This window comes from Hyaena hyaena, unplaced genomic scaffold (genome assembly GCF_003009895.1).
Source record: "Hyaena hyaena isolate Hyena2069 unplaced genomic scaffold, ASM300989v1 scaffold_985, whole genome shotgun sequence".
NCBI classification, from domain to species: domain Eukaryota; kingdom Metazoa; phylum Chordata; class Mammalia; order Carnivora; family Hyaenidae; genus Hyaena; species Hyaena hyaena.
Genome location: NW_024081619.1, coordinates 449,130 through 463,739, shown reverse-complemented (window position 1 = coordinate 463,739; position 14,610 = coordinate 449,130). Strand labels below are relative to the sequence as shown.

The window sequence follows — 14,610 nt, the reverse complement described above, 5'->3', positions numbered from 1 at the left end:
TAAGAATTTACTATCATTATTATCAATTTAATTGGGAAGTTACTCCAATTATACAGTATCAGCCTGGACTATAATACCTATTAAATAGCAATTAATCTATTTATTCAGTGGTTTTCTATGCTGCCTGCACAGAATGAATCAGCTGGGGAGTTTTAAGATATTCAAATGCTTGGGATCACCTCCAGATATTCAAAATATTCCTATACTCTGCATGACTCCTTCAATTCATATCTATGTACTCACAGGGATTTTTTTTTTTTTTTAAGTAGGCTACAGGATGGGTATAGAGTCTAAAACAGGGCTTGAACACATGTCCCTGAGATCAAGACATGAGCTGAGATCAAGAGGTGGATAGTTAGCCAACTGAGTCACCCAAGGACCATCCTCATAGGGATTTTTTTTAAATTCTTACTCTTTAAGGATAGAAGAAACTGATTTCCCAATGCCTCTCCATGATATATCTGAAGTAAAAAGAAGTAGACTGCTGTGTAAGTACAGCTATAGTGGGAATAATAGGTGAACAGCAAAGAGTGCCAGTTGACCAGAGGGCAGTATTTTAAACAATAAAATTTGTTGTCTACCTTTTCTGGACAGAATGATGTCCAAAGTTTATGAAATACAATTCAACTAGCTAAAAACATTTCCTACATGATAAAGGACTTACAAAGGACAAGATGCAAGGAAAACCTATATAAATGAACTTCTCAGAATGAACTGATAGTTGGGACCTTAAATGACCCAAAGGAATCCCAATCATCATTTTTCCTTAGTTATTCCTAGGGAATGTGCACAAAAAGGCTCATGTTTACACTGGTAGGCGTGGAGGTTACGAAAGATGTAAACATTAATTTATCTTAAACAAGAAGGGTAGTTAGACTCATGAGTGCTCAGGTCATCAAAGAAACCAATGAGTGATTTCCAATGTGTTGATTTACTTCTAGGGACTCAGACAACTATTTAGGAGTAGCCTAAATTAATCTGACTCCTTCCATAATGGGACTGCAGCCTTTTGCCTCACTGCAGTAGACATTTATTCTAGCAAACTGGATTTAGTTTTCCTTCCCATTATGTTTCTCCTAAAGGCCACAGTAACTGAGTTACTGAATGCCTCACACACTATCATAGTGTCTCACATACTGCTGTTTCCCTTCAAAAAATTCCTTTCACACAGAAGGAAGGACAGTAAGTTGACGCCCCTAAGACTTGAAAGCCTTCTCTTCTGTTTTACCAGGCAGAAGCAGTTGGTCAAGAGAACACTGCAACAGCCTACTGAAGACTCCCTCAATCAGTGGGAGCACTTAAATGGTGTACTACAAACTGCTGTAGCACATGGTCTAAACTAGGTGACACTGCTTACACATGTCAGAAAAAAACATGGTCTGGGACAAAAAGGTAAAGCTAAAGTGATTAAACTTACAATTATCCTTAAGACCCAATGTGATGGTTAATTTTATGATCAACCTGGTTGGGCCATGGGGTGCCCAGATAGTTAATCAAACATTATTTTGTTTTTTTCTGTGAGGGTGATTTTTGGATGAGATTAATAATGAAATCGGTAGACTGTGTAAAGGAGATTGCCCTCCATAATGTGGGTGGGCCTCACTGAATCAGCTGAAGGTCAAATTAAACAAAACGCTGAACAAAAGAGAGAATTCATCAGCCTGATGGCTATCAACCGAGGACATTGGCTCTTTCTGGTTCTAAAGCAGATTGTCAGCCTTTAGACTTAAACTGAAATATCAACTCTAGATTTTGCACTTGTCAGTCCCTAATAGCAAATAAGCCAATTCCTCATAATAAACTCTCTCTGTATAATTTGTTTGTTCTGTTTCTCTGAAGAACACTGACGAGTATACATACTTTGAAAGTTTGGTTCCCACCCCTTTGATTTTAAACTATCATCATGAAGATGTTTTAACATCAAAGTCAATAATACCGCCATATTAGACAATACAGCTTTCAGTGAATTAGAACCTGAAATTGACACCTGAACATTTTGAGGTTTGTCACACCACTAGACAAACAAGCAAAAACAAAACAGAACAAAACAATGAAAAAAAAAAAAAAGCATATGGTTGTGACTGATACAGTTGACTCTGATTCTCAAGGGAAATAGGTCTGTGGCTGTACAGTGGGAATAGAGAGTAGTAATAGGACCTCTCCCCTATGCCAGGTTATATATAATAACAAATAACCCAAAGTCCTAGTGGCATCACCTTACAGAGGCTTATTTATCCCCCATTCTATGGGGATCATTGGTAAGGTGATGAGTGTGTCTCCCTCTCTTCACTCTTTGATCTAAGCCAAGAAAAGAGCCAATATCTAGAATACTGCTGGTTGCTGTAGTAAAGGAAAAGATAGTATGGCATATCTACTTTCTGTCCACAGTGCTTTGTGAGAGACCCATATGGACATTCTAAATAGCAAGGGAAAAGGAAGTACCCTAAAATCAGTGCCTGGGAGGAAACCTGGAAGTATTTGATAGCTAAGACGAATACTGTCATGTACCACCATGTCTTTCAGTAAAGGTAAACGAGAGACTGATACAGTCCTATACAAAGAATACTACCAATGTCTCAGAACTACCAGGGAAAATAAGTAACTGCACTGGATAAAAACATATATGCAGGAGAAATGTTTTAAGTTTCAGCTACAATTTTCAACCAGTAACAAAACCAGGGACATAGACTTTACATGTGTCTCATTCCTTATATTATTAAAAACATCATCCCATTAAATTCCTATTAGTTAACATTTTAGCTTACCCCCTACATTTCTTTATGTTATGTCCAAATGTATAGAAAGAGAGGAGAAAATAGTCATCTCCACAGATGTTTCCAGCAAACCAGGACTTGGAACTGGACATCTGAGACTTTGGGTTGTCTACATTTTAGGAGAATGTGTCTTTTCAGCTGTGCATTTAGTAGTAGCAATATAGTGAATAGCATAATTTTGTTTTTCAATCAATGTATTGAGAATTGAAGGGATATTAGACAACCCAAGGACTGGATGTGTCAAACACCTCTTGTTTATTCCCTCTGACAATTCATTTTTCATCCTCAGGTTATAGCACCCTCATGCATCTTTGAGGGAACAAGCCATTTACATAGATCCTTGACAGGACAGTGAGTCAAGATGTTCCATCCTAAATAAGCCAAGGCTATGCCTTGGGAAACAAGAGAAACCAATAAATATACTTCTTCCTGGGGTGTGAATTTCTAGAGAAATAAGAATACCAAAAGCAACTGGAATCAATTTGTCTCAGCAACAACTCCCATGAGACATTGTCATTTATCCCTGCTTCTCTATTCCCTTAAATTGTCCTGATCCCTATCTTTACTGAAACAGAGTTCTTTATTTTTCAATAAATTCTAGGAGTAACTTCATTCTGTTGTTCATAGAAAAGCAAATCTAATTAATGCCATATGGAACTTTATAAGTGATCAAAGGCATGCAAATAAAAATGACACAAATATATCTTCATCTATTACATGGGACAAAAATAGAAAATACTGAAGATAGCCCATTTAAAGAACATGGTGGGAAATAAGCCTTATATACTACTTCTGGGATTATCATTCAATCTAAGCTTTTTATATAGAACCTTGGCAGAACCTTACACAACAAAAATGGAAAATATTCTCAACCAAGCAATTCTACCTATTATCGACCTATTCTATGAAAATATTTGAATATGGTTTCAAAAAACATGAATAAATTGATAAATGTTAACAGCATATTTGGTAATATTTAAAAGTACAGACAATCTCAATGTTTATCAATCATGGTACAGCTAACAAAACTACGGAATACTGTGTAGCTCTTAAAAATAATGAAACTGATCATTATCTGTTCAACTCAAACAACATCCATCATACACTTTTGAGTAAAAAATATTCAAATTTCAGAATAAGAGTTGCAAGTTGCAGAGTAAAAAAAAATAAGTGTTTCAGAGTAAAAGACCTATATTCAAGTTCAATAAAAAACCTATCTATACAATATATATGTGTGTATGAATACATTACATATATGAACATGTTGTATGTAAATACAACACATATATACTTCAGGTTTTATGCTCCTATAAGAAGTTCCGGGAGGATACACACAAAGAACTTGCAGGGTAATACGTGTTAGTGCTTGAAGTGGGGCCCTTAAAACACTTTCTAAGTAATATTTATTACATGTAAATTTTCATAACTACATACATTGCTTTTATTTTTTTAATATATTAATACAGAGTAGAGGGTAATAGGATGGCTAAAATTGAAAGAGGGAAAGGAAACATGTTGTACATGCATAACGTGGAGTGGGAAAAAATTAAATGAGGAAACAAGGCAGTGTATTGCAGTGTATTTATATAGAGCTATAAACATGTAATTATTAACTAATTACTATAAATAATATTGATAATAAATAACATTAATTGAGGCTATACATAGTAAGCTTAGTCTTATATGCTTCATAAGCATCATCCCATTTAACTTTACAATTATTCTGTGAGGCAGGTACTCATTTTACAGAAAAAGACAATGAAGACACAGAGGTTTGCAATTAGCAGTCAGTGGGGGTTGCATTTAATTATGAGAGACAGGAAAATCCTGGATTTACTGGTCACGATAGTGCTAAAGAGGTCCTAGAATGGCTCAACTTTTGAATACATCATTGCTTAATCCTGCAGAATAAGAACTACCGCTTCAAAAATGAGAAAAAGAGTCATCCTGACTAAGCTTCTGTGTTAACATCAAACTTTACTTTGCTTGGCTTTCTTTAAATTGGGTCTTCCTGCATGTGGCTCACATAGCCAATAATCTGAACATGATAGTTTAGATTCTGGAGTCTGGAGCTTGACAAAGACACTAAACTAAATGCTTATGATGATCCTGCCTTTTACAGCAAGGAGGTTCCCCAGATCACTACTCAGCTGGCATTAACAACAGGTAGCAGGGAGTGGAAGAAAGAGACGTATATATTGCGGGCACCTGCGCTAATTAGTTGTGTATTATTTACATTTATTTAACATAAGACATAATGGTATACATTTTGTTCTGCACATTTAAAAGAATCCAATTTCGATATTTGGTTTCTAGTTTCCAAGAAAAACCTAGAAGACTTAGTTTAATCACACTGATGTGTTTGTTGTTGTTGTTCCAAAAGCTCATGTAAGCATTAAAGATTTTCTTACCACCTCACCTGGTCTAAAGTTTACTCTCATGTTGATAGAAAACAGATCAGTGGAATATATTAGTAAGTTAGGCCAAATTAATGATGAATGACTTTAGTGTATCAAATTATATGTTTCTGTTGGAAAAAAGATGTCGTTTTCTACCTATTAATAAAGTATCTTGGGAAAGAGTCATAGTCACTAGATTTTGTAAGTGGCAAATGAAAAAAAAATCATGTTATGATTTCTATTCTTTGTTAACTAGCTCTTTCTTTATGGTAGATCTTCATTTGGTCTGGATATTTAGGCAGCCAGCAAGCAAGTGTATGAGATTAGCGGTGATAGTAACAGTACTTCACGATACTTAAAAGGGAAAAGTATCTGCAGGAAACGGACTATTTTGAAAAATAGCATCTGCACTGGTTACTATTATAGAGTTGATATTCAATGTTTTTTTGTATACTACTCTGGCTGTGTATTCAAATAACACTATTTCTAGGTACATAAGGCTGCTTAGTTTATTAGTCAATATTAAATTAGTTAATGGTAATAATATTTTCAGTGGACTTACCCTGGCATTGGTCCATTTCCAGAAAGACTGTACACCTGACGAGGATTTAGCAGATACTGGAATTTTCTGTAAATTCTATAAAAATGAAAATATGTGAAAAAAAAAGAAATTGAGTGATATCCCCAATGTTTAAGTAACATCTTTTAATGTTATTATATATATATGGTTGTAACTAAATATATATGAAAATTTTTATATTAATAATATTAGACATATAGCAGCTTTATAAGAAATTATGGTTCTTTGAAAAAAAGGCTTAGTAGCCAATATATAGGTAATATAGTTTATAATTAGAAAGAATGATATTTGCATTCTAAATATGCATATGCATTTAGAATATTCTCTATCTTGCTTTTGAATATTATTTGGCTAATTAGATTTCAAATATATTTTTAAGAATATAAGAATAAAATTACTAACATACTTTCTCCTAATTGACCCTTGTGAAATTTACAGGTTATTGGGGAAACCTAATCAATATATGAAAACTATCCCACATAAAAACTGGGACAGGGCATGTTGTATGTGTATATGTAATCAAAGAACGTGACCTCATCTGCTTACTTATGCCACAAAAACAATAATCTTGATCAGTCAGCTCACACAATTGCTAAACTGTTTCAACAGACACACTTTAAAAAAATTTTTTTAAATGTTTATTTATTTTTGACAGAGACAGAGAGAGACAGAGTGTGAGCAGGGGAGGGGCAGAGAGAGAGGGAGACACAGAATCCAAAGGAGGCTCCAGGCTCTGAGCTGTCAGAACAGAGACTGACACGGGGCTTAACCTCAGGAATGGTGAGATCATGACCTGAGCCAAAGTCCGATGCTCAACCTACTTAGTCACCAAGGTGCCCCTCAACAGGCACATATTAAATAATTTTTTTCTAAAAGAAATCAGTCATCATACAACAAATGCAGTACAAATATTTCTAAGTACATATACCTCCCATATTGTTATTCTTAAATGAAATACTAAAAGTGAAAGAATATATTTCATTTTTAAAAGTTAGATTTTACATACATGGGAAAATTTTACCATATATTTTATAAACACATTCATACTATGTTTACTGATAGAAACTCCTCAAATTCACTATGTAGTATCTGTATATATCACTCCACTCCCAAATCTGCAATAATCTCACATTGTACATCTTGATTAATATGATCAATATGATCTAGTGTCTCAATAAAGACCTTAAGATTCATTCTTAGTACTTCTGGTACTTCCTTTTCCCCAGCACCTGAACCCAATTAGAGAACAATCTGGCCCTTCCTATCAGAAATGTCTATCAAACCTGGCTATTCTCTCTCACTGCCTTAGTTCAGGATTTCAAGTTGTTTCACCAGCTCTGTAAAATTCTTGCTTGTCCAGCCCTCTTACATAGAGCTGGTTAAGTACAGTCATGCTGTTTCCAGGATGAAACGTTTCTGCTAGTGTCAAGTTATTTATAATACAAATTATTTTATTGTATTTAAAATAGTTTACGTCTTACCTTTCCCCTCATTTCCCTGAAACTTTAACTCAGTGATTATCTCCTGGTTCCCTAATAAACACCATACCCCTTCATAAATCTTTCTACTTCCTTCACCTGGCAAACATCTACTTATATCACAATTAATTCAAAACTAGTTCCTGTCCAAAGAAACTTTTGTCTTCAGAGATAGCCATTTCTCCCTTTGAACTTCAACAGCATTTTTATTTTAAACATTTTTAGTTTGGTGTTCATCTCGTGGTACTGCAGTTTATCTGTCTATGACTGCCTCCTTGCATAGATATATCTTACGTGTTTTATCCCCACTTCCTAGTAGAGTTTGGATTCACTCAGGTTTGGCTGTTCGAATGAATGAATGATACATGAACGTTTTCACACCTGTTGGCTAGTATGGAAAACTTTGTGTGAAGATATAATTTGTAACCTTTTGCTACTTATCTAACATATCAAAGTTAAAAACCAAATATTTTTAAAGGAAACCCTGAATGGAATATCATTATTCATGAAAGATGATTCTTATTCATTCACTAAAATTAGGAGCATTCCAGTATCATCCCTCTCACCATTAAGTTTAATTTGTTTATGACTTCAGTATATCTATGTAGTTTTTTAACAGGATGAGCTGGAATCAGATATTCAGTTAAGGGTCATCATGCGTGACCCATGTTCTCTTAAATTGAAAGGAATTCTTTCCCTTTGAAAATACACCTTTCCTTTTTTTCTCTTGATACTTCATTCGTCTCTAATTTCCAACATGAATTTAACGCTTATCTAATTCTTTGTAAAGAATTTGCTTTTTTCCCAAACATGCATAATATATAAAGCTGACAGACTGTATATAGTAAAGGAGAAAATAACTTTAGATTATTATTTAATTACTATTTTGTGTGTCTAAAAGTGAGGCAACTGTTGTCTTTAATAAAACATTATAAACGTTTTTAATTATTAAGCCACTAGTAATTTAAAATAATTTCTATAATGTTTAGTAGAGTAAAAAATTATATAACTACATGTTGATAAAGGAAAAAAAGAAAAGCTAAGCAGAAATAATATTTTGTTGATTGGAAAATGAATAAATATCACTCTTCATTTCACTGAAGTAAAGCTGGAAAGTTAGGTGGCAGGAGAATAAATGATAAAATCCCACTTACCATGAAAACATTTCAACTTCATTTTTTGATAAGTCACAGTACAAATTTCTGTTTTATTATCATATTGTTTGTATGGATGCTTTTATCTGCTCATTTTTTTCATTGAGATTAGTAAAGACTTCTAGAAATTATTATAGACACACTGCATTTTTGTTTATGACATGCCTTTTTAGAAGGACATAAGATTTACTCTTCAATGGGATTTTGAAATTTTTATTAATTGTTATGATTTAATCATTAATTTCTTACAAAAATGAAACTTCTGTGTTGTGTGCCAGAATGCCGAGACATGTGATAATGCAACTCATTATAATTCAGATTATAATTCAGATTGTTCTCCTTAAGAATATATGGCATCATGTACTGCAAAAATGCACAGACAGAAAATCATTATAATATAATTTGTCTACAAGCTGAATATAAATTCTGTTCCTCACTATAGAATGATGATTTACCTGAAGTCACCCTTTTGACCATTTAGAGAAAGAATTTTCATTCAACAGTATTTATGGAGCCATATTTTATGCAAAAGTCTTTGTTAAAGGCTACCGGTGATAGGTAAGGCAGAGAGAACTCAGACCTGAGATATGATAATAAAAATATTTACAAAATGCCATTATTATATTAAAATTTGAACTGTAAGAATAGGGAGAGACCTTATCATTATATTACACGTCGATGCTGGAATTATTTATTTTACATTAAAATGAGTAACTCATAGGGAATAATGTTTTAAAATGTCATTACATTTACATCTAGTTTATCTTTTTATATACAGATGACATAGAAAATGAATCTGATTTTTAAAAACATACCGTTCTCCTTGTTTCCCACCACTTTTGGGGTTCACAAAAACTAACAGTGGATGAGTACCAGGAACAGGAGTAATCTAGAAGAAAATTTGGATAGATGGACAAATTATTCACATGATGTATGAAGAGGACCCATGTAATTTCTAATTTATGAAATACCAAATAGCAGTTTTAAGAATATGGCTCTTCAGTTCTATAATATAAGTGGATAGATAAATCTGCTTAGTAACTCAATTGAGCCCTGTGCTTTGACTATATCTCCATCAATAGGCATACTCACTCCACAGAAAGAGGTAGGGTCCAACTAGGTACAGGGCAGAGAGGAAAGCAGCTATGAAGAAGGAATAGCCATGAGATGAAAACAAAAGGTACAATTGGTGAGACAGTGAGTAAACCAGCCAGAATGAAACAAAAGATAGTGGGAGGAGAAAGAATAGAAGAAAATAAAGGGATTAAAATATAGAGAGCCCCAACTTTATAGATGACAGATGACACCTACTTTAGAGGTTTGGGGCATGTGTGGAATCCATCTATCCAATCACTTGTCAACTAGGAAGTAAGGTTTGAGGTCTCCTTCAGCCTAACTGCCCTCCAGTACACAATGTTTCCTCAATGTTTTCTTTTTTTTTTAAGTTTTTTCTTTTTTTCTTTAAATTTATTTCTGAGAGAGAGACAGCGTGAGCAGGGGAGGGTCAGAGAGAGATGGAGACAGAGAATCTGAAATGGCTCCGGGCTCTAAGCTAGCTGTCAGCACAGAGCCCTATGCGGGGCTGGAACCCAGGAACGGTAAGATCATGACCTGAGCCGAACTCAGATGCTTAACCAACTGAGCCACCCAGGTGCCCCACCTCAATGTTTTCCTTCCTTGCCTAGGGAGTAGAAGGCCAGTGAATCAAGCCTGTTTGCTAAATAGGAATGCATAAATTGACTGTGCTTCTACTATATGCCGATCCTGATTGCTTGGTTCAACAAGAAAATGTGCCTGTCCTACTGGCGCTTATATTCTAGATGAGAAATAGTAAGCAAGCAAACATGTAGTTAGCAGTGAAACATACCACGAAGGGAAATAAATCTAAAAAAAATGATAGCGCTTTGTTGGTATGTAAGGGGGTAAAAGCTCTTTTTGATGACGATGGTAAGGAAGAACTCTTGCAATTTACCAGACTTCAATGTTAACAGGTAGACTCTTAAATACACATTTTCCTATTCAGTCTACCATTATATAAATCCTGTCTAAATACAGTTTGGCAAAAAAAAAAATTAGTAACAAAATATACAAATACTGGAGCCTTCTCAATATTAAATTGAAAAGTTCTAGATCAGTGTATTTTTTAAAGTAGATTCAAGCTATCCTTTATTGCTATGATTTTTCTCTCTTAGAAAGTACTCTTAAATATGTAATGAGACAATTAAAAACAATCATTTTACCATATGATGGCCTTTCTTCCTTTTAGTTTAAACAACACAAATTAAAATATTTTTCTAATATGGTGTCCTCTAATCTTAAGTGAAATACAGTTCTTCCAGTGAGTATAAGCACTGGGGAAATGTTAAAATCTTCACATTAGTTACAGAATGCTGAGTAAAATATTCTTAATTTTTCTGCTCTAACTCAACTTGTCATCATCATCAACTGTATCTGTCTCTGGTTTACTTTCCTCTGTAAAGAGGACAGGATCCTTATTCCTGGTTTGGCTATAATTCAGGTAGGAGATAAGATAGATGAGCTGGATTTGTAGTAACTTTCCTGAAGCAAATGTGCTCAGTCAATTAACATATAGAGTGCCTCCTAGGTTAAGCTACTGACTTGGAATGTGTGCCCTTCTTCTCTCATTTAAAAGCTAGAATAAAGAAATACCCAAACACAGCTTTACCTAAAGACTATATTACATTTCCTTTATTTTTCATCTGATTATAAAATCAGAGCTCTCAAAGTTTGCATGTTCAAAAGAAGGTAATGCTAACAGATGTGGATTTTTATTTTTGCACCTAATTTGAATTGTTACTGCTTATTTTTAAATAAAGGTGAGAATCTCAAGGTAAATAAGGGTTTTTTGCAAAACATTAAGTCTGAACTCAAACACTCATTAGGGTGATCTTCCTCAAACTCAACATTCAGCTTACAATTCTATTAAAATAAATTAGATTATATTAAATTCACACTGGGTCAAATATTTGCAATGTATTTGAAAAAATGTTTTGGAATGCCTTTCAGAAATACAAATATACTGGAACATTTAAAGGCCTCATAACTATTTACCAAATAAAGGTCAGTACCAAGATACAGAACAAGAATGCAGTCTACAAGATCTCAAAAATGTAGATGTCATTTTTTGATGTGGGTAAATGGATAAAAAGGTCAAATGGATTAGTAGTAGATTATTTAAATAAATAACAAATTTAAAGAATGGGGAAGCTCTGTAAGCACAAAAGTCAAATATGCCAAAGGGAAATACAGGAAGAATAAAATCAATTAGCAATCTTTTCCTCATATATCTTCTTACCACAAAGTAGGCTTACAAAATAAGACTACATAAAAACAAACACTAAAGGGGCGCCTGGTGGCTCAGTTGGTTAAGCATCTGACTTTGGCTCAGGTCATGATGTCATGGTTCGTGGGTTTGAGACCCGAATTGGGTTCTGTGTTGGCAGCTTGGAGCCTGGAGCCTGTATCAGATTCTGTATCTCCCTCTCTCTTTGCCCCTCTCTCGCTCATGCTTTGTCTCTGTCTCAAAAATAAATAAAAACTATTAAAAAATAAAAAAAAAACACACCGACAACCTTAGATATCTATTTATAAGTTAGCTGGCACGGTGGAATAGAGCCCCTTTGATAATGATGTTAGACAAGCTCCTGACCTAACACAATCTATATTTAAGGGATAATATGTGATTAAAACACCAGCACCACTAACTCTGTGGTGTGAAGGGATCATTTAATGGTGTTATCCTATTCAATGCCCTATTCAAAAAGCTCTAAAAGCTGGTTACACTTTGTTACTATAAGAAGGCCAATCCAGCAGAGTAAATTTGGAAGCCAAAAGACCAAAGATAGAATTCCTAAATTTGAGAGCACCAAAACCATAGTGCTGCATGATCATTTTCAAGTCTGACATGTTAAAAATAAACAACTACTTCGTGCACTACTACTCCTGGAAGAAGGAGCAGCATCATACTGTCAAAGACTGCCACTGTCATTTACTTCTTCTGTTCCTCTTCATCTTTATTGAAAGAACTCTGGGCAAAAGGTAATTTTGAAACACTGGTCCCTCCTATCACATCTGAACCTTGGAAGTTGTTGCTGCTGTTTGTGGAATTTAAATATATATTTCTTTTGAAGAGCTTTAAGAAGTTGTAACATTTGGTGTCTTGCCATATAAGAATGCAAATAAGTAGTCTATGTAGAAAAAAAATGGGTCTGTGTTTTGTCTATATTTGGAAGTTGCTATGGACAGAATTGTGCTTCCCCAAATTTTATGTTGCAGTCCTACCCCCACAGCATGGTGGTATTTGGAGAGAGAGGCTTTGGGACACAATGAAGGTTAGATGAAGATCTGACAGCGGGAGCTTCATGATGGGATTAGTACCCTTGAAAAAGAAAGATCTATCCCCCCTTCTGCACACAAAAAGAGGTAGTTTAGGCACACAGAGAGATGGCAGCCACCAATAAGCCAGAGAAGAAGCCTCAGAATAAAATTTAACTTGTCACCCTGATCTTGAACTTTCCAGCTTCTAGAACTGTGATAAATCAATGTCTCTTGTTTAAGCCACCCATCTATGATACCTTATTACTAGAGCCCAAACTGACTAATACAGAAATATTTTATGGAAACTCAGATATACTCTTTAAAAAGGAAGAGTAAGACCTTCTAGTCTTCTTCCTCTGGATGCCAGCATTAAATGTGATATTCTAAGGACCAGCATCCATCTTTGATAACAAAGCAACCTTGAGAATGCCACAGATAGGGACAGGAAAGATAGTACCAGGCCTGATAAAACCTTCTCAAAACCACTCTTATGTTTTATTTGTTTTTGGTTTTGTTCTTTCTCTGTTACAAGCTGCAGAACCTAATTGTAACCAGTATGAAAGATCCACAATGGCACCTAATTGAATACAGACGGAACCAGGCATGGAGACTTTATACTTAATAAAACATGTTAAAATTTCTTGACCCTGAGTGAAGAAAAGAGACTTGATATCAAAATCTTTGAAGAGGCTCAATATTTTATTTTACATTATGTTATTCTCTTTATTGAGTATGGGAACACTCATCTTCAGTTAATCCTTTTGTAACTTGAAAAGTATGAAAGAAGGAAAAATGTAGGTATTACTAGATATGATATTTACATTACTTATTTCAGTCTATATGATCTGAGATTTTGTTTTCCTGAGAGGTCAATATCAGATAAGAACTAACTTATAGAATTCAGAATACAGTCTAACAGAACTATTTTGTATTGAAATGTAAATCATGTATATTTATAATAATTTAAATAGATTAAAGAATACAAAGTTTGCTTTGTTTCCGGAACTCAGTATATCTGATTTTGATGAAAAAAGTTTTATGGAAATATCTTACAGTAATTTTTTATATTTTGATCTGATATTTTTATTTTTATACTTTTAAAGAATTTAAAATTTACAGAAAAGTTAAAAGGACTGTTCAAATAACATTTTTACACTGAACCAATTGAGAGTAAGTTGCTAAAATGATATTTTATCACTCTTGTTTACTTTAGGATTGCCTATACACAAGAACATTGTCTTACATAAACACAGCACAACTGTCTGTCAAAAACAGGAAGTTAATGTGATTCTGTACTAGCTGTTTTTGTTATAAAAGCCATTACTGGACAAGTGGTAAAACCTAAATGGAATCCAGGAATTAGATAACACTAATATATCATTCTTTACTAATTCTCTTTGAACTATAATGTAGTCTTTAATGTGATAAATTTTCAATTTTTATTTCACATAGAATTTTGAAGATGTAAAATTGAGTTATTTTAACTCTTTTTAATGTTTTTTAATGTTTATTCATTTTTAAGAGAGAGAAAGAAAGAAAGAGAATGAGAGGGGGAGGGATAGAGAGAGAAGGAGACACAGAATCGGAAGCAGGCTCCAGGCTCTGAGCTGTTAGCACAGAGTCTGATGTGGGGCTCAAACCCCTGGACTGGGAGATCATGATCTGAGCTGAAGATGGATGCTTAAATGACTGAGTCACCCAGGCACCTCAAGTTATTTTAAATAATGATTTACTACCATCCTAAAATATTGTACCCTTTTCTTATAAATTTTGGTGGAATGGGAGAAAACCCAAAATATACATATATATTAAAAAATTCTGTCAGCCTAAACCTGTTTGTTTTTGGAAGTAAATACTTACATAGCCTTTGAAATAATCTTAATTGGA

General features: G+C 34.1%; 1 protein-coding gene across 1 annotated transcript in view; it reads right to left on the bottom strand.

Annotated features, from left to right (window-relative positions):
- The window catches only part of LOC120223374 (diacylglycerol kinase beta-like), a gene marked incomplete at its 3' end in the record, with an annotated part of 391,667 nt that overhangs the window by 123,463 nt on the left and 253,594 nt on the right, over positions 1–14,610 (bottom strand). Inside the window, exons 15-16 of the mRNA XM_039221452.1 lie at positions 9,201–9,274; positions 5,736–5,810 (exon numbers count right to left, since the gene is read on the bottom strand). Of these exons, the coding sequence (XP_039077383.1) occupies positions 5,736–5,810; positions 9,201–9,274 (149 nt within the window). The remainder of the gene's footprint in view (positions 1–5,735; positions 5,811–9,200; positions 9,275–14,610) is intronic.